A 20799-nucleotide genomic window follows, 5' to 3' on the forward strand; every position below is an offset into this window, starting at 1 on the left:
ATTTGAGTAACTCGGTGACTGTTGTATGTCAATGGAAATAGTTGAATGCTGAACAAATGTCATAAACACAAGTTTGGGGTGGTAGTTTATATATATGTGTATATATATGTTTCCATATATATATAAAACAGCTATAGGTATAGCTGAGCCTGGTGCTCACCAGACTTGTTTTTATTTCCTGGCAATCAGTGTGTGGGATATATGTGTGTGTTGTGATGTAGCCTCAATTTTATACAGGGATTGTATGGGAAATAGAACTGCTTCTCTTCCCAACTTGAGGTTGCCTGAGCCATGGTACCTACAGGTGTTTTATTTGTAAAGATTTCCTCATAGAAAAGGAGCATCTAATGCTGCACCAGTACGTGTGTGCACAGGATAACATACGTGCAGGTGTCACTGGAGGCAGTTTCTCCTGTGAATGAGTAAGCAGAGCCAGGCCACCATGGCATTTCTCTTTTCCATAAATAAACAAATGTTTTAATACTATTTCATAGTTTTTCTACTCTAAGAACAGAGTGGGCAAAATGGTAAAAACAAGAAGCTCTTGTAGCTCCTGCATCTGAGGAAGATTAGAGAGAGAAGGCCATTGTCAGGTGGTGTTGCTGGCCATGTGTGGCTGCTGGTCTCCCTCTCCACCCCAAAAAGCCTTTGGCCATTGCCAGGGACTGCAAACAGCCTTGTCACACAGGTGATCTTTATTGAAGTAGTGAAAGTACAGGTTTCCAAAACTTGTTCATATATAGTAAAACATTGGATCTAATGAAACTTTTAATCTTTTCTTTCTCCCAAATATTAATGTTTTATTTTATATCTGTAATACAAAAAAAAAAAAAAAGCCTGTAACTTGAGAATTAGGGGAAGATTATTTTTGGTTTCTTATGCAATCTTCATTTGACTCTGTTCTAGGAGTATTTTGTATCCCAGCCCTTAATTACACAGTTATGTGATACTTTGCCACAGGACCCCAGTCCTGATGTATACAAAGGAAATGTAATTAAAATCAGATGGGCAGCTGTGAATTTCACACACAACTTGCAACTGGTCATCTTTGGTACCTAAATAATGTAACTTGTTAGTTGTGTTGATGTATAGTGATTGACTTGAAATTTTCTTTTTGTGGATAGAAAAGCTTTGTGGTCCATATTTTGACCATATTTGAGTTCTTAATGGTTGGACTTGATCTTAAGGGTCTTTTCCAACCTAAATGATTCTGATTTTCTTTTCTCCACAGAAACAGAATATATGAGTTGCCATCCTTTTGACTGCACTGTATTTCTTCCAAAGAGTCTGCATGCATCCTTTTTTGTGAATCCTTCCCATGAAGAACACAAGAGAGCATGATCATATCTAAGACTCTTTATTGCATGAAGCGTTAAATCTGATCCTAGAATTACTAATACATTTGGGCAAACTAAGTTTTGATTCCTGGTGATGATAATTACATGTAAAATTAGGTGTGAGCATGTTTACTACAGCAGGGAACTCAAACTGACCCATGACCTCATGAGCTGATGGAGTTCAGGGTATCAGAAACTGCTAGTGACACAGCTTCGCTTGCAAGATCAGCCTCTGGTTGGTGACCTGGCATCAGAACTCTGGTCACACTGTGCAGTGCCCAAAACAAAGGAGGGAGTCAGCTACCTGAGATATTTTTTCCCCCTCAATTAGTTTAATTCTCAGAGTCAAATTATATGTAACTTTATATGCTGGGGTGTACTAGAAAAGTAGGTGCTGAGGAGCAGGCTTTTGCCAGTGATGAAGGACAGTAGTTGTGGTTTTGAGATGCAGGTAAGGGCAGATTCAAACTGGTCCTGAGGAAATCCATGCTGTTCTAGCATAGGTGCTGCTTGAAGGGGCCTCTTGCGTAACTCTTCAGAGACAATGCTGAGAGGATGAAAATGCTGAAGACAAGCTCTTTAGCAGCAGGAGCAGGGTGGTCTATGGCCTTTAGATCAGGCCAGATCACTTTGAGATCACAGTCTTTTCTTGGGCAGGATGGGTGGGAGGCTTCTGTGTAGTGGGAATATTTTCTAGGTTGAGAATTTGAGGGGTTTTGTCAAGTAGATGAACACTCAAAGCGATTTTATGGCCACCAATTCTCCACACAGTGGTAATGATATTTTGAAGTGCTATATGATTTGCTTGGGGTGGAGGTGTGACTTTTCATATAGCTGAGAGCCTAGCCAAGCATGTCCTTGTGTTCCAGCTCCCTCTTCTCCCCTGTGCTTAGGGGTTGCTCAGGGTAGAGCAGGAAGGAAGAAGCTGCTAAGCCTCTGAAGCAACAAGAGTCACAGAAAGGTTCAAACTCATCTGTAGGTCAGCTCACCTTTTCTACAGACTTGAGGAATTGTAAAACACCATCTGTGGGAACGTGTGCAATATATGTCTGTCTGTCTTAAAATACATTCACACCACTTTGTGTATGGGTACTAGAAAAATCTGATCAAGGAAGGATGTAATAGCTTCTCCTCCGTGCAGAAAAAAACCTGCCATTTGGTCAACTCTATGAGATAGCATGGCACCTAATTTAACCTTGCGGCTTGCAAGCATGCACATTTATTTGACAAGAAAATGCTTAGAGCAAACTGAATGTACAGCTTGGTAAACAGCCAATAAGTCTAGCTTATATCTTCCTTACCCAGTCAGGAAACAAGGGAGCCATTTTTAAATCTGGCCTTCCTGTACACATTGAAATACAATTATTCTTCTTGTGCTAGACAGAGCATGACAATACTTTCATATTTAATAATGAGCTCTTACTGTTCTGAATTAAATGGGCAGGACTGGACAGAAACCATTCTTTCTCCAAAAAAGACCAATGATTTCTCCAGGCATTGACCTCTGCAAAGATTAGATCATCCAGGGAGGAAGAGGAGCAAAGCAACCTGAATGGTGGGGAGAGAAGCTCACCAGTAGCTTTGTGGGAGATCATCCATTACACTTCACTTAACTTGAGAGTGGGGAAAATTACAGATAAGATCTCCTAATCTGTATGAAATGACAGTTTGACACAAGAGCCTTTTGGAATCCTAATTATTAAACAGTTTGGATTATCCGGCTCTTTCTACCAAAGGCAAAGAGGTCTTGATTGTAGTTGTTAAGGAGAACTTGCTACAATGTGAATTCATGTCAGCCTGTAGCCTCAGCTACCTGCAGCCCATCTTTCCTGTGGCCCTGGGTTTGTGTAAAGACAGAGCCAACACTTGCTCAGGCATGGAATATAGGATGTAACAACTTTTCATTTGCATTGTTGTACCTGTCGTGTCTAGTTTCAGCAAATAATGATTATTTTAGCCTCTCAGTGTGCTGGCAAGTAATGCTCTTCTCTTCATTGCTAAAAATAAGTGGACATGTTTATATAGTCTAATTTCTCCCTGACATGGGAGGGAGTATAATTTAAATTTATTGCTCTTAACAGTTGCAGGTGATTCTGTGTTCAGAATGTGCCAGATTCAAGTCTTGGCATATGCTCCTGCCACAAACATTTCCTTTATCTGTTAGCTTTCTGTAGGTGTCTGTTGATACCTATTGTATTACTTCTGTGTATACCTGCTGCACATTTGCAAGACGACTAAGATACAGAATTACAGAGAATCATATAGGTTGGAAAAGACCTTTAAGATCATTGAGTCCAATTGTAAACCTAACACTGCTAGTTCACCACTAAACAATGTCCCTAAGCACCATATCCAAATACCTTTTAAACACCTCCAGGAATGGTCACTCAACCACCTCTCTGGGCAGCCTATTCCAATGTTCTTCTTTCAGTGAAGAAGTTTTTCCTAATGTCCAAGCAGAGCCTTCCTACCCTGGAGCAGATCGACACTCCCACCCAATTTTGCGTCATCTGCAAAATTCCTGAGGGTGCACTTGATCACCTCATCCAGATCATTGACACATATATTAAACAAGACTGGCCCTGACACTGAGCCCTGGGGAACACCACTCATGACTGGACGCCAGCTAGATTTAGCTCCATTCACCACAACTTTCTGGCCTCAGCCATCCAGCCAGTTTTTTACCCAGCAAAGAGTATACCCATCCAAGCCATGAGCAGCCAGCTTCTCTAGGAGGATGCTGTGGGGGACAGTGTCAAAGGCTTTGCTGAAGTCCAGGTAGACATCATCCACAGCCTTTCCCTCATCCACTAGGCAGGTCACCTGGTCATAGAATAAGATCAGGTTGGTCAGGCAGGACCTGCCTTTCACAAAGCCGTGCTGACTGGGCCTGATCCCCTGGTTGTCCTGCACATGCCTTGTGAGCTCACTCAGGATGAACCACTCCATAACCTTCCCCGGTACCAAGGTCAGGCTGACTGGCCTGTATCTCCCTGGATCCTCCTTCTGTCATCTGGGACCTCCCTTGTTAACCAGGATGGTTGATAACTGATGGAGAGTGGCTGGGCAAGCTCCTCCACCAGCTCCCTCAGTACTCTCGGGTGGATCCCATCCGGCGCCATAGACTTGTGAGCTTCCAGGTGGCGCAGCAGGTCGTAAACTGACTCCTCCTGCATTATGGGGGGGTTTGTTCTGATCTCCATCCCTGCCTTCCAGCTCAGGGGGCTGAACACCCTGGGGATAACTGGTCTGACTATTGAAGACTGAGGCAAAGAAGGCATTAAGTACCTCAGCCTTTTCCTCATCCTTGGTGGCAAATTTCTTCCCTGCATCCAACAAAGGATGGAGATTCTCCTTGGCCCTCTTTTTGTTGTTAACATATTTGCAAAAACAGTTTCTGTTATCTCTAGCAACTGTGGCCAAACTGAGCTCTAGCTGCGCCATGAGGCTTTTCAAAACAATACATCGCTTCCTGTCATGCCAGCCCACACCCCCACCACACACCCCCCAGTCACCAAACTCATCTTCCAAGAGGAGATGCAACAGTGAAGATTTGTGCACACTCCAGGGAAAGGGTCCAGCCCTTGATCTGGTTTTGATTTTGTTAAAATGATGGTTTATGCTTTCTTTGGTGAGTGCCCAATTAATACCCAAAATAAGTCTAGATTGCCTTTTTATAAGAGGTTGAGTTGACAGAGTCAAGAACAGGGAGCAGGATTTGTCCTTCCAGAGCATCACAGCAGCACAACCCTGCAGCACAGCTTGCTTATTGTTAGGTGTCTTTTAAGCATTTCCCCGTGGATTATGGGGGCTGCATTCTGCTCCCTGTCCCTGTGTCATGATGCACTGTTGGGTTGAACATTTTGGCAGAGGTTAAACCCCCTTCATTTCCAACCAACCTCAGAAAATTCTGGGAGGTTGGGGGCGGCTGGGCTTAACTCCTGATTAACTCTGATGTGTTATTGTGACTAGGTTCCTTTTACATCTTGGAAACAGAATTATGACTCAAAACAGAGTCAAGTGCCAAGTTACTTTATTTTGCCAAAAATAGGTACACAAAAGAAAATCAAAGAAGGAGAGTAAAGGTGAAAAGGGAATGAGAGAGAGAGGGAAGGAGGGAGCAAGCATAAGAGCATTGCAATAGCTATCACCACGATCTGTGGCAGTTCAGGCGATCCGATGTATTTTTGAAGCCGGTGGAGGGGGCGGTTGTTCCAGAACGCTCCTCGTCGTCTCTGCTGGTTTCCTCTTTTATATGGTTCCTCTCTTGCATAGTCAATAACTGTTCTGCATACCCCTTGGTGGTGGGGCGCATACCCGGTACTGTCACTAGGGGGTGCTTGAAAGTTCTAGAGGGTCCGAGACCCCCCCATACGTTGTCAGTCGACCCTGGGCCTGAGTGCACGTGCAGAGGACGTGTACTCCGAGATAATGGGACACACGTTCCTGTCGGGTCTGCCTTAGTGATTAAACTGTCCCACTCAGTTGCCGTAGTGATCAGGCTTTGGTAGTTAAACTTGCCCGACAATAATGTTGAAAAAAGTTTCTAGTCCCTTACACCCTGTCTTCCAGCTTAGGGGGCTGGGTACACAGAGGACAACTGGTCTTAGTATTAAAGGCTGAGGCAAAGAAGGCTTTAAGTACCTGAGCCTTTTCCTCAGCCTTTGTCACTATGCTTCCCCCTGCATCTAATAAAGGCTGGAGAGTCTCCTTAGCCCTCCTTTTGCTGCTAGTGTATTTATAGAAGTATTTTTTATTGCCTTTTATGGCAGTAGCCAGATTAAGCTCCAGTTGGGCTTTGGCACTTAAATTTTCTCCCTGTATTACCTTGCTACACCTTTATAGTCCTCCTGAGCAGCCTGCCCCTTCTTCCAAAGGCGGTAAGCTCTCCTTTTTTTATTGAGTTCCAGTCAGAGTGCTCTGTTCAGCCAGGCTGGTCTTCGTCCCTGCTGCTTCATCTTTTGGCACGTGGGGACAGCCTGTTCTTGTGCCTTTAAGACTTCCTTCTTGAAGAATGTCCAACCTTCCCAGACTCCTTTGCCCTTCAGGGCTGTCTCCCAAGGGACTTGGTCAACCAGTCTCCTAAACGGGCCAAAGTCTGCCCTTCGGAAGTCCATGGCGGCAGTTCTGCTGACTCACTCTTTACTTCTCCGAGAATCAAAAAGGCTGTCATTTCATGGTTGCTATGCCGAAGATGACATCCATCACATCACCCACAAATCCTTTTCTGTTCGTGAACAACAGGTCCAGCAGGTGCCTTCCCTAGCCGGCCCACTTACCAGCTGTGTCAGGGAGTTACCTTCCACACACCCCAGGACCCTCCTAGACTGTTTCCTCTCTGCTGTATTGTATTTTCAGCAGATATCTGGTAAGTTGGAGTCCCCCGTGAGAACACGGGCTAGCAATTGTGAGACTTATCCCAGCCGCTTATAGAATAATTCATCTGCCTCTTCATGCTGATTGGGTGGTCTGTAACAGACTCCAACCATGACATCTTTCTTACTGGCATTCCCCCTGTTCTTACCCATAAACACTCAACCCTATCATCACCATCATTAAGCTCTAGACAATCCAAACGCTCCCTAACATACAGACACCACGTTTTATTCATTGCTGATGTTCTTGTTACTAACCAGAAGTGGAGAACACTAAGGGAGTCTGAGTCTGTATACCAGAGGATGAAGCTTTCTTGGCTAGGCTGCTGGATAAATGAAGACAGATATAAGATACCATAACCTAACTAGCTGAATTGACAGGCTGCCTCTTTCACAAACTCGTATTTGTTTTGAGGTGAATTAAAACTGTTTGGAAAACCATCCTGTCACTTCACAGGTACGTCTGCTAAGATATCTGGATACTATTTTCATAGGCAACTTATAGGCAACATATTGCCTATTTGCCTAACTCTGAAGATATTTCTGCTAATGTTTCAGAACATATTTTTCACTTTTGTATTTAAAGATGTGGCTTGAAGGAAAATAACATTGGAAGAAAATAGAACTAAGTTACAGGGAGCCATTCACATAGCTGGATGTGTCCTAGCTCAATTTATTTAAGTGTCTGTGTATATTCACAAAAGATCTAAATATCATGCTTCACCAATATATTGATTTTTACTTCTTGTCTATCCCAAAATGATAATGGTGATTTATTTTTTTTTTAAAGTCTTTCTTTAAGCTCTTTCATAATTCTAGGGGCTGAGGGGAGGGTATATTTTATAAGTCAACCACAGTTGCTATTTCTTTCTACCTGGGATTTTGGATTTCATTTGAGTTCTAACTTAGTGTCTCTTTCCAAAAGGATTCATTAGAACATATTTCCAAATTACTGCATAAAGAAAAGGTCTGTTGAAATGCAGCAGCAAATACATGTCCAAATAAGAACATCTGGAGTCATCTGAATCTGTCTTTCTCATGTGAAAAGGCCCTTTTTGTTTAAGTGTTAACAGATTCAGACATTGACTTCTGATCTGGAAAACTTCTGCCTGTTGCTTACAGCCAGTGAGATGACATAGGCATGAGTGGTGCTTTCCCTGCTTGCTCATTAACTTTTCTTTGAGTCAAGGATGAAAATTTGTAAGAGATGCAAGAAAACAAAAATCTAATTATTGAGTCAATGACTTGACTTGGTTTTCTGTAATTTCATTTTGGTGCCGGGAGAGAGTTTCTGTTTGAATAGAATGTAATTGATTAATGCACGTTAGGAAGGATAAAATTTTGAAATTTAATTGTAGCTGACCAAATCACCATCATTTTGGGGTTTCTTTGTTTTTCCAGGTCAATCAGAATGTGGAGATCCAAAGGGCCCGTCTGCGAGATGATATTAAGGAATACAAATTCCGAGAAGCACGTTTGCTGCAAGACTACACTGAGCTTGAAGAGGAGAACATCTGTCTCCAGAAACAAGTGTCTGTCCTGAAACAAAATCAGGCAAGTTTTTAAAAATAGTGAGCATTTCTTTGGTAGTACCAGTTAATTCCTCTGTTACGGCGTGGTTCTGTCTTGTTTGAACCCCCAGCCACTTCTTTTCTGTTTGTACTGCTTTTGAGACTATAAGGTCTATCTTTTAGTACCAAGAGTTGTCTCAAAATGTTTAAGTCCTTTCTGACTCTGTTTATATGCAGTCATAAGGCTTTTATTGCTTCTGCTTTGACCTCTAAGTCCTTCCATTGCTGTCTCTCTTCGGAAACGAAGTCTCTACCGGTCTGCTTTGTTACTTGGTTTAGTCTTTGTGCTACACTAGTGTTTCAATGTCTCTTTGCAGAACTCTGCAAAGCATGTTCTAGCAGCAGTGTCAGAAGCATAGCTTTGTGATGCTTGGTTTTGGAAGTATTGAACTTCAATTTGTGGGAAGGTTGGCCGGGGAATTTGTTAATCAAAAAGAAAGAATTTGCATAATGTGCTAGGAGAGCCTGTTTTGTGATGCCTCTGTATCACACACTATCTCCCACCTGTCTTAACTAAGCTGGAATAGATCAGAACATTTGATGGTTTGCTTAGAAATTTTATTCCATGATCTCTGTGAAGGTAATTATGTTAGCAGTGTTTGTAGTCAAACTGCCAAAACTAGATTGCAGAACTGAAAAAATTATTCTATTCTCACCATATTTAATGAAAGCAAACATTCAAAAGTAAAATTTCTTAGTGCTTTGCGGGCAGACGTTTTCATTAGGATTTTTTCCTCCTCCATTTGTATATCTCCAGGTGGAGTTTGAAGGCCTGAAACATGAAATCAAAAGGCTTGAAGAGGAAACAGAATTTCTCAATAGCCAGCTAGAAGATGCCATGCGGCTGAAGGAGATCTCCGAACGCCAGCTTGAGGAGGCCTTAGAGACGCTGAAGACAGAGCGGGAGCAGAAGAACAATCTTCGTAAGGAGCTCTCTCACTACATGAACATCAATGACTCCATGTACAACAGCCACCTGAACGTCTCTTTGGATGGACTGAAGTTCAGTGATGAAACCACAGAGCCCAATAATGATGAAATCATGAATGGATTTGAACAAAACTGCCTCAGCAAACTCAACAATGGCAAGAACAGTACATCAACGCCCAAGAAAAATGAAAACTTCCCTCCAGCCCCAAGTCTGGTTTCAGATCTTCTGAGTGAATTAAACATCTCTGAAATCCAGAAGCTGAAACAACAGCTTGTACAGGTAAATGGGTTTCCTAACTGTATATTCCAAATAGCTGCTAGACTTTATTTGGGTTGTAAGTTCAGTCTTTTGAATAGGTCACATGGCCACCATACAGTATGAACTATGTTCATAAAGGCTTTGCTTGATTTAGAATTTGAGGATGTTAAATAGTGGAAAACCCTAGCTTTTTTTTCTGTTCTGCTTTTTATTTTTTTTTTTGAAGCTAGCAGTCATGTCCTGTGTTTGGAGGAAAGTTGTAATGCATTTTCTGTGCAGCACATGCTGTGTCTGCTTCATTATATCACTAGCAAGAAAGATAGTGTTTTGTTCAAAAATGATAGTCATCTTCATACAAAGGAGTTTTGTATGCCATAACTATTTTCTGTAATTAGCTCAAAGAACTTGAAGTTTTAATCAGTACCAAGCATTTCTGTGTTATATTTGTGCTATTGGGAGGTTGGAGAGTTTGAAACAATGTACATAATTGGGTTGCCTAGAAATGTTTTGAAGTTATTTTGTCAAGTATTTTCAAGGCATTCTGTAAGAAAAAGCCTTTGTGGGAAAAAAAATGCTGGATTCTTTCAGAATGAGAACTTTCAGAGGAGAAACTTTAAAAGTTTCAGTATTTCGGAGTCTTTCATGATCTTCCAACTTCCACCATAGACTAGCTGCATGTTTTCTAATTACTTGATAATTTGCAAGATATCAGTAAACTTTAGCTTATCTTCAGCTGAAAGGATGTTTTCACAATGAGACCACGAGCTGTGGAAAAAATATGTAAAAATGTGCATTTTGAAGTGGAAATGAGAAAGAATTGGCAAGGAACACTGTACTTGAGACAGTTTTAGAATAAATTGAATAACCCTTTCCATAATGTGCAAGTGATTGGATTTCTGTAACCATATGGACATTGGCTAAGTTGCTGTCTCTTATAATAAAACCATTTAAGTGATACAGTTCCCTTTACGTAGATGTCTGTGTTCATGCATTTCAGATGGAAAGAGAAAAGGTGAGCTTGTTAACAACGCTACAGGAATCTCAGAAGCAGCTGGAAAATACACGGGGAGCCCTCTCAGAGCAGCATGAGAAAGTTGGCAGACTCACAGAAAATCTGAATGCGATGAAGAAGCTCCAGGTCAGCAAGGAACGCCAGTCTGCCCTTGACAATGAGAAGGACCGAGACAGCCACGAAGATGGAGACTATTATGAGGTTGACATCAATGGGCCAGAGATCCTGGAGTGCAAGTACAAAGTGGCTGTGGCAGAGATTACTGACCTAAAAGAAGAGCTTAAAAATCTTAAGGCCAAATACAAAGAATGTGAGTCTAAATATGAGGAAGAGAAGAGCAGATACGAGACTGAGAGCCAAGCTCTCACTGAAAAGATCACCTCACTAGAAAAATCCAGTTGGCATGATAGAGAACAGGTGGCCAGACTGGAGAAGGAGCTGAAGAAAGTCAGCGATGTTGCTGGAGAAACACAGGGTAGCCTCAGTGTGGCCCAAGATGAACTAGTTACCTTCAGTGAAGAACTGGCCAATTTATACCACCATGTCTGCATGTGCAACAATGAAACTCCAAACAGAGTGATGCTGGATTACTACAAGGAAGGTAAAGGTGGGCACAGTAGTCCAGAGATGAAGGGAAGAAGGTCTCCCATTCTTCTTTCTAAAGGGCTGTTAACTATAGAGCTAGGAAAGGCAGAGAATGGAAGTGGTGACAGCAGCCCATCTCCAGTGTCATCTCTGCCATCTCCTGTGTCAGATCCTCGGAAGGAACCAATGAACATTTACAACTTAATTGCTATAATCCGGGATCAGATCAAACACCTGCAAGCTGCTGTGGACAGAACAACCGAGTTGTCCAGGCAGCGTGTTGCCTCTCAAGAACTTGGGCCAGTGGTGGACAAAGACAAGGAAGCTCTCATGGAAGAAATCCTGAAGCTGAAGTCCTTGCTGAGCACCAAGAGAGAACAGATAGCAACTCTGAGAACTGTGCTGAAGGCCAACAAACAGGTAACCAGGTCCTACAGATGTGAAGGTTATAGCGTCAGGGAATTAGGTCATAAACACAAGAGAATTTGTCTTCGAGGTCATACTGCCGTAACTGCAACTGAGTGGAGCTTTTGTGGTTGGTATTTGTTTGGTACAAGGCTGAGGCAGGCTGTTTTGTTAGAGGCACACGGCTGTCCTACTGTAAAGCTAAGTGTTGGGGGTTTAAATGACTTTTGCTTGTCACTTACTCATGAGACTTTATTAAGCTTAAGGTAGCTTCAGTCTACTGCCTCTCTAAATTATATCAGATTATAATAAATGCGGAACACCTAAAATGAAGAGGTAAACCTTATTTTCTACTTGAAAGAATTTTAGTAGTTACCTTAGAAGAGTTCATAAACTTACAAACATCTAAACTTCTCAAATTTCAAAATAAAAGAAAGCCTTTCAAAATGAGGATGTGATAGAAGAACATGGTCAAAATAACAGGAGAGAAAGGTAAAATTAGTCTTTGGGGGATGGGCTGCGCCGTTTGATATACATTAGCAGTGCAGTAGATTAAAATAACTGCCATTAAGATACCATGTGACACACTTCATGTCTCCTCTAAAGTTAATGTAAATTGAAGTTGCTTTCACTAGAAAAAAAACTATAGTGCTGTTTAAGAAGCAGATACATACTTTCAGTTTTCCTTTGCACATTTTAATAAAGGTGTCCCAAAACATAAGATAGGCAAAATGCTCTAAAGGTTAGAGAACTGTGCAAGTGATTGATGAATGCATTTGAATATAGAGATACTAAATAGACTTTTTTTGCACTTTGTGTTAAAGTGTGTAAAGTTTAATTTATTAATAGTTAGAGAGGTGTCAGTAAATATATATTCTGTAACTTCCTTGATGCTGCTGTGTGGTTAATGGGAGTAGAAGATCCATATGTCCGATCTGTTTACAGTATTCAAAAATAAAGTTTTATTTAATTGGTACGAGAAAAGTTGACCAGAAGTTTAACATTCCAGTGCAAAGTAAATGTTTCATTATGTGAATAGTGATTAGAAATCTCTTAGCCAACAAGTTTGTGAAGAGTTTCATTAACTAGTATGTTTCTGTTCTTCTTGGTAAACAATAGACTGCAGAGGTAGCCCTTGCCAACTTAAAAAGCAAGTATGAAAATGAGAAAGCTATGGTTACGGAGACAATGATGAAGCTGCGAAATGAACTGAAGGCTTTGAAAGAAGATGCTGCTACCTTCTCTTCCCTAAGAGCAATGTTTGCTACAAGGTAAAGAACATATGAACACTGCAAAATGTTATTCCTTGCTTGTCTGGGGGAAGAGCTGAACATCCTGCCTACCTACCCATGCAGAGAGTGGCAGGGTGGGGTGCCTTTTTCCAAGTTTGTTGCTTACAGTGTTTGTCTGTGATGTGTTCCTACTGATGAGGAAAATGGCAGGGATCCATTTTGTTGCTACAAAACAAGAAGTTGTTGCAGCAGTATTTATTCAATTTGGGTGCAAGATAATCCCTGGTTCTTGAAGCCATAACTCTGAGGAGGAGTGACATTTAACAATGCAAAATGAGCGTTCATTACACAGTGAAAATATGACTCCTTGACCTGTAATGGTCCAGAAAAAAAGTAAAGATGTTGCAAACATCTTGTTATTCCTAGGTTGTCCATCATGCAGTCGGCATCTCTGTCATTTTGTTTACCTGTATGAGCTGATTTGGGTTGCGCATGTCTTTGGAACTTGCTGCTTCTTCTTAGTTGTGCTTTGTGGTGTTAACAGACAAAAAAAATACCTGCTGACATGTCACGTGCTGTAGAAGTGATAAATGCTATTTTGATCTGCATGTTGCTTAACTGCTACTTTCATTGATTTCTTCTTTAAGACTACTCATTTCTTTTGGGGAATTCTGAGGCAACAAATCATGTAACAAACTACAGATCTGCTTCACAGCTAGGGAATGTTCAGCTGGCTCCTGTGTGGGGATGATCCTGGAACACAGGAAAAGAAAAAGCTGTATCTAAAAGTTGTCAGTCCCAGCTTGGTGGGATTCACATCCCTGGCAATGTTCATTTGCCTGTATATTCCATGCATTGCCTAAAGAAGATGGAGAAGAGAGACTGTAAAGGATGCTCTTTAATGTGACCTAGACAATTGATTTTAAGCTAACCCAAGGGGATGAGAGAGTCTGTATGTGCTTATCCTCTTCATTCTCTCCCTTCTCTGGACACTTTTTAAAAAAGGAAAAAACAAACAAACAAAAAACCCACAGAAAATATTTTCTTTCTGTCTTCTGCTAAAAAGTACCGTAATAACGAATCACGAGGGTGCTTATGAAGATTCCTGAGGCTTTTCTGTATGATCTTCTGTAGGGGTGGTTCTACAGCAGCTTTCATGTTCCTTGAGTAATCTTAGGCTTCTTGGTGATTCAGCCTTTCTCAGCAGTATCTATGCATGTGGGTGAGCAGGGAAAGGAGAAGTGGATACCAAGGAATGCTAAAGGTTGAACTGTGGCAGCATGTTATGCTACAGAAAGGAATGACCTGTACAGGCTGCATTTGTCCTACTTTCTTTCCTCTCTCATTTTCTGGAGTATTAATTAATATGCAGAAATTGCAGTCTCTTAGTTGTAGATCAGCTTGAAGCTGAGAGGAAAGAGAAAAAAGCATACTGTTAACTTCCAGTTATTTTTCCTAGACTCATATAGCTAGCTGTCTAAATTACATGTTACTGCAGTATGTTTTCCCTACATGTTAATTTTCTGCCCTAGAGTGAAAGTGAGAGTGTGACTGTGAACTGGTTTGGAGAGGAAAAATTGTCAGAGAAATGCCAGAGGGGGAATTTTCTCTCTGCCTTTCTGTTGGTGTATTACCTAGAGGTCAATCTTGTCCTTTTATTGGGAAGAAAATAATGAAGATTCCTTGGCGTAGGGAAATTGGAGGCAAAATAAAAGTTTTTCTGAAAGCAACAGACTTAAGTGCTCTATCGTGGACCTGTGGACCTCTCACAGGGAGTTGCAGGTGATTAGAAGCAAGGGTGAGCTCTGTTTCAGGGTGCACAACAGACTCCCCTGCCTAAAAGAACAACTATAATTTCTGAATGTATGCTTTATTTAGCAACTGTAGTGAAAAAAAAAGGGGCGAAGAGCAAAGGAGGACTCAAAAAGCTGAGGATGGAGTGAGTGAAGATGTGGTCCGTTGAGCCTTTTGTCTTGTGAGCCGTTGCATTCCTGATTGTTTCATGGCAGATAAGCAGCTGGGCCTTGTGTTTGCATCTAGCCTGAGATGGTGGCCGTTGCACAGAGCATGATGCATTGCTTCTTTCACCCAGTGTACGCAGTGTTTCGGGTGCCGTGATAGCTATCAAGACCTATTACTGCAGGCGAGGTACTGTCACCCCTTCCCTCCCTGATCTCTAGTCAGAAAGTATTAGTAGCTCTGTGGCTGGCCAAGTGCATTGCTCTGTCAGTGGTTATTTCATCTAAGCCTCCATTTCAGGTAAGGTAGGTTTGGAGGGAGTGTTCCTAGGTGGAATATAACCTAAAAAGCTATTTGGAGTCTGATATTCAGGTGTGTTTCGAATATCAGAAATATGTACGAGCTCAATTTGTCTTACCATTGCAAACAACCTGCTAATGGAGCACCTCTTAACAGTCTACAGTGTTTCTTCTCTGGCCAAAAGGTTTGTATCAGCAGAGACTAATAACAAGTGGTGGGGCCTTTCCCCCACCATGTTTCAGTGTTGTGTTCAAGCGTGAGATGCAGCAGGCTGCTACACACAGATTGGTATTTTCCACAGGAAACAGCACATTTAGTAGGATGCCAGAGTGCTGTCGCAATACATATGAGTTGAAGGCTGGGCATGAATATAGTAACTGACCTAATTTCCTTTTTAAAGTAGCTTAATCCTGCTAATTTGACAATACTACCAGCTATTTTTAATCAGTAATGAAAATATAGTAAGACCTCAGCCTAGAGAGAGGGAAGGGGATAAAACCAGGCTTGTTAGGAATGAGACTGGGGGTAGCATACCTGTGTTGGAGAAGAGAATAATAGATCAACTGAATTGCATTTATACCAATGCACGCAGCATGGGCAATAAACAGGAGGAGCTGGAAGCCATTGCATGCCAGGGGAATTATGATGTAGTGGCCATCCTGGAAACATGGTGGGATGACTCGCACAACTGGAGCACTGCAATGGATGGCCACAAGCTCTTTAGAAGGGACAGGCAAGGAAGGAGAGGTGGAGGGGTAGCCTTGTATGTTAGAGAGTGTTTTGACTGTCTAGAACTCAACGATGGTAATGATAAGGTTGAGTGCTTATGGGTAGGGATCAGAGGGAAGGCCAATAAGGGAGACATCCTGGTGGGAGTCTGTTATAGACCACCCAACCAGGATGAGGAGACAGATGAAGTACTCCACAAGCAGTTGGCTAAAGTCTCACAATCTCTAGCCCTTGTTCTCGTGAGAGACTTCAACTTACCAGATATCTGCTGGAAATACAACACAGCAGAGAGAAAGCAGTCTCGGAGGTTCCTGGAGTGTGTGGGAGATAACTTCCTGACGCAGCTGGTAAGCGAGCCTACCAGGGGAGATGCCCTGCTGGACCTGCTGTTTAAGAACAGAGAAGGCCTGGTGGGTGATGTGGTGGTTGGAGGCTGTCTCGGGCTCAGCGACCATGACATGATAGAGTTCTTGATCCTTGGAGAAGTAAGGAAGAGGGTCAGCAAAACCGCTACCCTGAACTTCAGAAGGGCAGGCTTTGGATTGTTAAGGAGTCTGGTTAACAAAGTCCCTTGGGAGGCAGTCCTGAAGGGCAAAGGAATCCAGGAAGGCTGGATGTTTTTAAAGAAGGAAGTCTCAAAGGCGCAGGAGCAGGCCATCCCCATGTGCTGTAAGTTGAGCAGGTAGGGGAGAAGGCTGGCTCGGCTGAAAAGTGAGCTTTGGCTGGAACTCAAGAAAAAGGAGAGTTTACCACCTTTGGAAGAAGGGGCAGGTGACTTAGGAGGACTATAAGGATGTTGTGAGGTTATGTGAGGAAAAGATTAGGAAGGCGAAGGCCCAGCTGGAACTTAAAACTAGCCGCCACCATTAAAGATAACAAAAAATGTTTTTATAAATGCATCAGTGACAAAAGGAGGGCCAGGGAGAATCTCCCTCCTTTGCTGGATGCGGAAGGTAACCTTGCCAGGAAAGATGAGAAGGCTGAGGTACTTAATGCTTTCTTTGCCTCAGTCTTTAATAGTCAGACTGGTCATCCTCAGGGTTGTCGGGCCCCTGTGCTGGGAAATGGAGATAGTATGCAGAATGAAGTCCCAGCTGTTGAAGAGGTGACAGTCACCACCCTGCTCCTTCCACCTGGATGTTCACAAGTCCATGGGGCCAAATGGGATCCACCCAAGGATACTGAGGGAGCTGGCAGAGGAGCTGGCCAAGCCACTGTCCATCATTTATCAGCAGTCCTGGTCAACCAGGGAGGACCCAGATGACTGGAAACTAGTGAATGTGACACCTCTCTACAAGACGGGTCGGAAGGAGGATCCAGGGAACTACAGGCCTGTCAGCCTGACCTCGGTGCCAGGAAAGGTCATGGAGTAGATCATCTTGAATGCCATTACGCAGCACATGCGGGACAACTAGGGGATAGGGCTCAGCCAGCATAGGTTTATGAAAGGGAGGTCCTGCCTCACTAACCTGGTCTCCTTCTATGATAAGGTGACCCGCTTAGTGGATGAAGGGAAGGCTGTGGACGTTGTCTACTTGGAGTATAGTAAGGCCTTTGACACTGTCTCCCACAGCATCCTCCTAGAGAAGCTGGCTGCTCACGGCTTGGACAAGTGCACTCTGTGCTGGGTTAAAAACTGGCTGGATGGCCAAGCCCAGAGAGTGGTGGTGAATGGAGTCAAATCCAGTTGGCAGCCAGTCACGAGTGGTATTCCCCAGTGCTTAGTGTTGGGTCCTGTCCTGTTCAGTATCTTCACTGATAATCTGGATGAGGGTATTGAGTGCACCCTCAGTAAGTTTGCAGATAACACCAAGCTGGGTGGAAGTGTTGATCTGCTGGAGGGCAGGAAGGCCCTACAGAGGGACCTGGACAGGCTGGATCGTTGGGCCAAGGCCAACGGTATGAGATTCAACAAGGGTAAGTGCTGGGTCCTGCACTTGGGTCACAACAACCCCATGCAACGCTACAGGCTTGGGGAGGAGTGGCTGGAGAGCTGCCTGGAGGAAAAGGACCTGGGGGTGTTGGTTGACAGCCGGCTGAACATGAGCCAGCAGTGTGCTCAGGTGGCCAAGAAGGCCAATGGCATCCTGGCTTGTATCAGGAATAGTGTGGCCAGCAGGAGCAGGGAGGTGATCGTGCCCCTGTACTCCGCACTGGTGAGGCCGCACCTTGAGTACTATGTTCAGTTTTGGGCCCCTCACTACAAGAAGAACATTGAGGTGCTGGAGTGTGTCCAAAGAAGGGCAACGAAGTTGGTGAAGGGTCTAGAGAGCAAGTCTTATGAGGAGCAGCTGAGGGAACTGGGGTTGTTTAGTTCTGGAGAAGAGGAGGCTGAGGGGAGACCTTATCGCTCTCTACAACTCCCTGAAAAGAGGTTGTAGTGAGGCGGGGGTTGGTCTCTTCTCCCTAGTAACAAGTGACAGGATGAGAGGAAATTGCCTCAAGCTGTGCCAGGGGAAGTTTAGGTTGGATATTAGGAAAAACTGCTTCACCGGAAGGGTTGTCAAACATCGGAACAGGCTGCCCAGAGAGGTGGTTGAGTCTCCATCCTGGAGATATTTAAAAGAAGGGTAGACGTGGTGCTTGAGGATGTGGTTTAGTGGTGGACTTGGCAGTGATAGGTTAGCAGTTGGACTCAATGATGTTAAGGGTCTTTTCCAACCTTAATGATTCTATGATTCTATGAGAGAGACAAAAGAATCCTTGCAAAACACAGATTAACAGCTTCCAGCATTGAGGGGACTGCTGCAGCACTGTACACCTAAAACTAAGCTGTCGTAGAAAGGAATAAATCAAGATACGTGCGATAGCTGTCCTGTTACAGTCCAGATTTTCTTAATCAACACACATATCCCCATTGGGATGTAAAAACAGACTCAAAGCACTGGAAGCCAGATTAAAATCTATTATGTAGAGCTGAAAATTGAATTTATCTGCTTAATTAGACTATAATAGCTATTTATGTATCACTGTATTACAGTCAAACTTTTTGATTCATTAGTAAACTCTCTCTTCACCAGAAAAAATAGATGCAATCACTTCTCCATTTAAAATCTGAGGAGAAGCTGAACATCTTTTTTTTGTTTTACTTTTGACAAGTAGGTTTGCACTTGCTAACAGGCATTTTGGATGCTGCAAAATGTAAATAAACAAGGCCTGCTGGTGATGCAGCAAATGTTTGTTAGGGTGCAGCCTTCAGCTTTATTACAAGATGTGAAGTGGTATTTTCTCTTTATGGATCCACCTGGCTCCTGTACTTTACCTGCTATCTGAAGCAGCTGTTTGAAAGAATATTTTCCAAAATAATATTTCGCAAATTTCATCATACAAAATGCACTACTGTGGTTACTGTTTTGAGGGGGTTATGAATATATGTACTTAGGAATTTAAAACAGAATAGCTTGTATTCACACGATGAGATTGAACATTGTAAAGAAAGCGGTCACTTTGATAGTACACTTGCAACATTGAACCACAATAATGTCTGGGGTGGGTATGTTCTGTATTTTAAAGAATAAATCCTTCAATTTGGCAAAAGAAAATATGGCTTCACGCAAACCACTCATGTTAGAATTTTAACCTTAGGACAGCATAAACTGATAACTATTATATATATATTATATATAATATATTATAGATAATATATATTATGTAATATATAATATTTAATATATTATATATAATATATATAATAACTAGTTTGTTTTCAAATAAAATATCCAATTGAAATTTCTAAAAGGCAGAGTTAAGTCTTTAAAATGCAGTGTTTACTCCCAGAGTTTGAACTGTCTCTGAGTTTTAACTGCATCTCTATAACAAAAAAATAGAAAGAGCACATATTTGCAGTTAACTCACTTCACTCAGGCCTTTGTTCAAGTATATATGGAAAAGGGGCTACTTTCAAAGTGTTGAGTATTTATTGTGTTTAATGGGACCAATGCCCTATATTAACATCACCAAGTGAGGAAAAAGCAGCAAGTGAGGAGTACCCACACTACAGGTAGATACTATTGGTGATATTCAGGTCACTTCAAAGGGGTGCATAGGGAGCACAGAGCCAGGAGCTGCTGCTGGTTTTTCTGGGAAAACTATTTAATCTCTAAAAATATTTTATGGTAGGCTTAAATGTTTTTTTAACTCTCATTTAGTAGGTTAAGAAAATTGAAAGTGATTTTTTTTTAAAATACAGAGCAGTGGAAACACCTGCTTAAGTGTGAGATGGGGGGGGGTTAGTAGAAAATTTGAGATAAATGAATCATCTTCCTCTAAAACATTGGAAGAAGAAAGACTAATTCCTTTCTTTGCTAGATAAAGAGCTTCTCCCAAGTGCTTTGAGGGAACTTGAAGTGAATATGTCCTGTTCTCTAATGATTTGGGGTCGGAGTGAAGCACGGTTTCCTTGTCTTGTAGGTCAAGATGTGTTTCTGGATTGCCTGTAAGCAATTTGTCATTCAAACTTGCAAGCACATTAGAGCTCAGGTTTCTTAGAATTTATTAAGGGGGTGGGAAATACCATATCAAAACAGATGAGAAAAATCCAGATTGGAATTGAAGCTTGGGGGTTGTTTAGCTTAACTTTTCAGTAAGGAAGGAGACAGGAATAAGGCTGTAGGTTTCTGCTAGTTGTTTGGAGAACACCTGTGAATCTGCAATTTCCAGAGTACACTGCAAGTGATAATGAAGCACAGATACACAGGTACATCAACTAGCAGTTCAGGTTCAAGTCCTTAAACGATGGTTAGATGAAGAGCGGGAGGTCAGTATTGGCCATCACTTCACGGCCAAGAAAAGAATGCACTGAGAAAAGCTTGTCATGGATTGGGCAAGAAGAGAGTTTAAAGACAGTTTTGCATTTTAAAAAGAAAAATTTATTTTATTTTGTTATGCTAGTCTTTTCCTTGAGTTTGATTTGCTAGTAAACATCCTTCCAAAAATTCTACTCAATATAGAATATGTCAGAAACCAGACACAATGAAGGTGCAACATGGTTTTTCACCTTTCTCTTCCCTGTGTTATTTTTCTACTGTTTTCTGTCTTTTGATACAGCCTGCAAGTTTCTTGTCTCTTTGACTTGCATGTTAAGTACTACAAGCACTCATGGGAGG

The 20799-nt window shown here is 42.2% G+C and overlaps 1 protein-coding gene across 2 annotated transcripts in view; it reads left to right on the top strand.

Annotated features, from left to right (window-relative positions):
• The window catches only part of BICD2 (BICD cargo adaptor 2), a 92674-nt gene that overhangs the window by 59050 nt on the left and 12825 nt on the right, over positions 1–20799 (top strand). For both annotated transcript variants that reach the window (XM_064454262.1, XM_064454263.1), the window contains exons 3-6: positions 8114–8266; positions 9041–9493; positions 10470–11489; positions 12594–12745. In XM_064454262.1, coding sequence (XP_064310332.1) covers positions 8114–8266; positions 9041–9493; positions 10470–11489; positions 12594–12745 — 1778 coding nt within the window. The remainder of the gene's footprint in view (positions 1–8113; positions 8267–9040; positions 9494–10469; positions 11490–12593; positions 12746–20799) is intronic.

This window comes from Phalacrocorax carbo, chromosome 6, assembly GCF_963921805.1.
Source record: "Phalacrocorax carbo chromosome 6, bPhaCar2.1, whole genome shotgun sequence".
Lineage (NCBI taxonomy): Eukaryota > Metazoa > Chordata > Aves > Suliformes > Phalacrocoracidae > Phalacrocorax > Phalacrocorax carbo.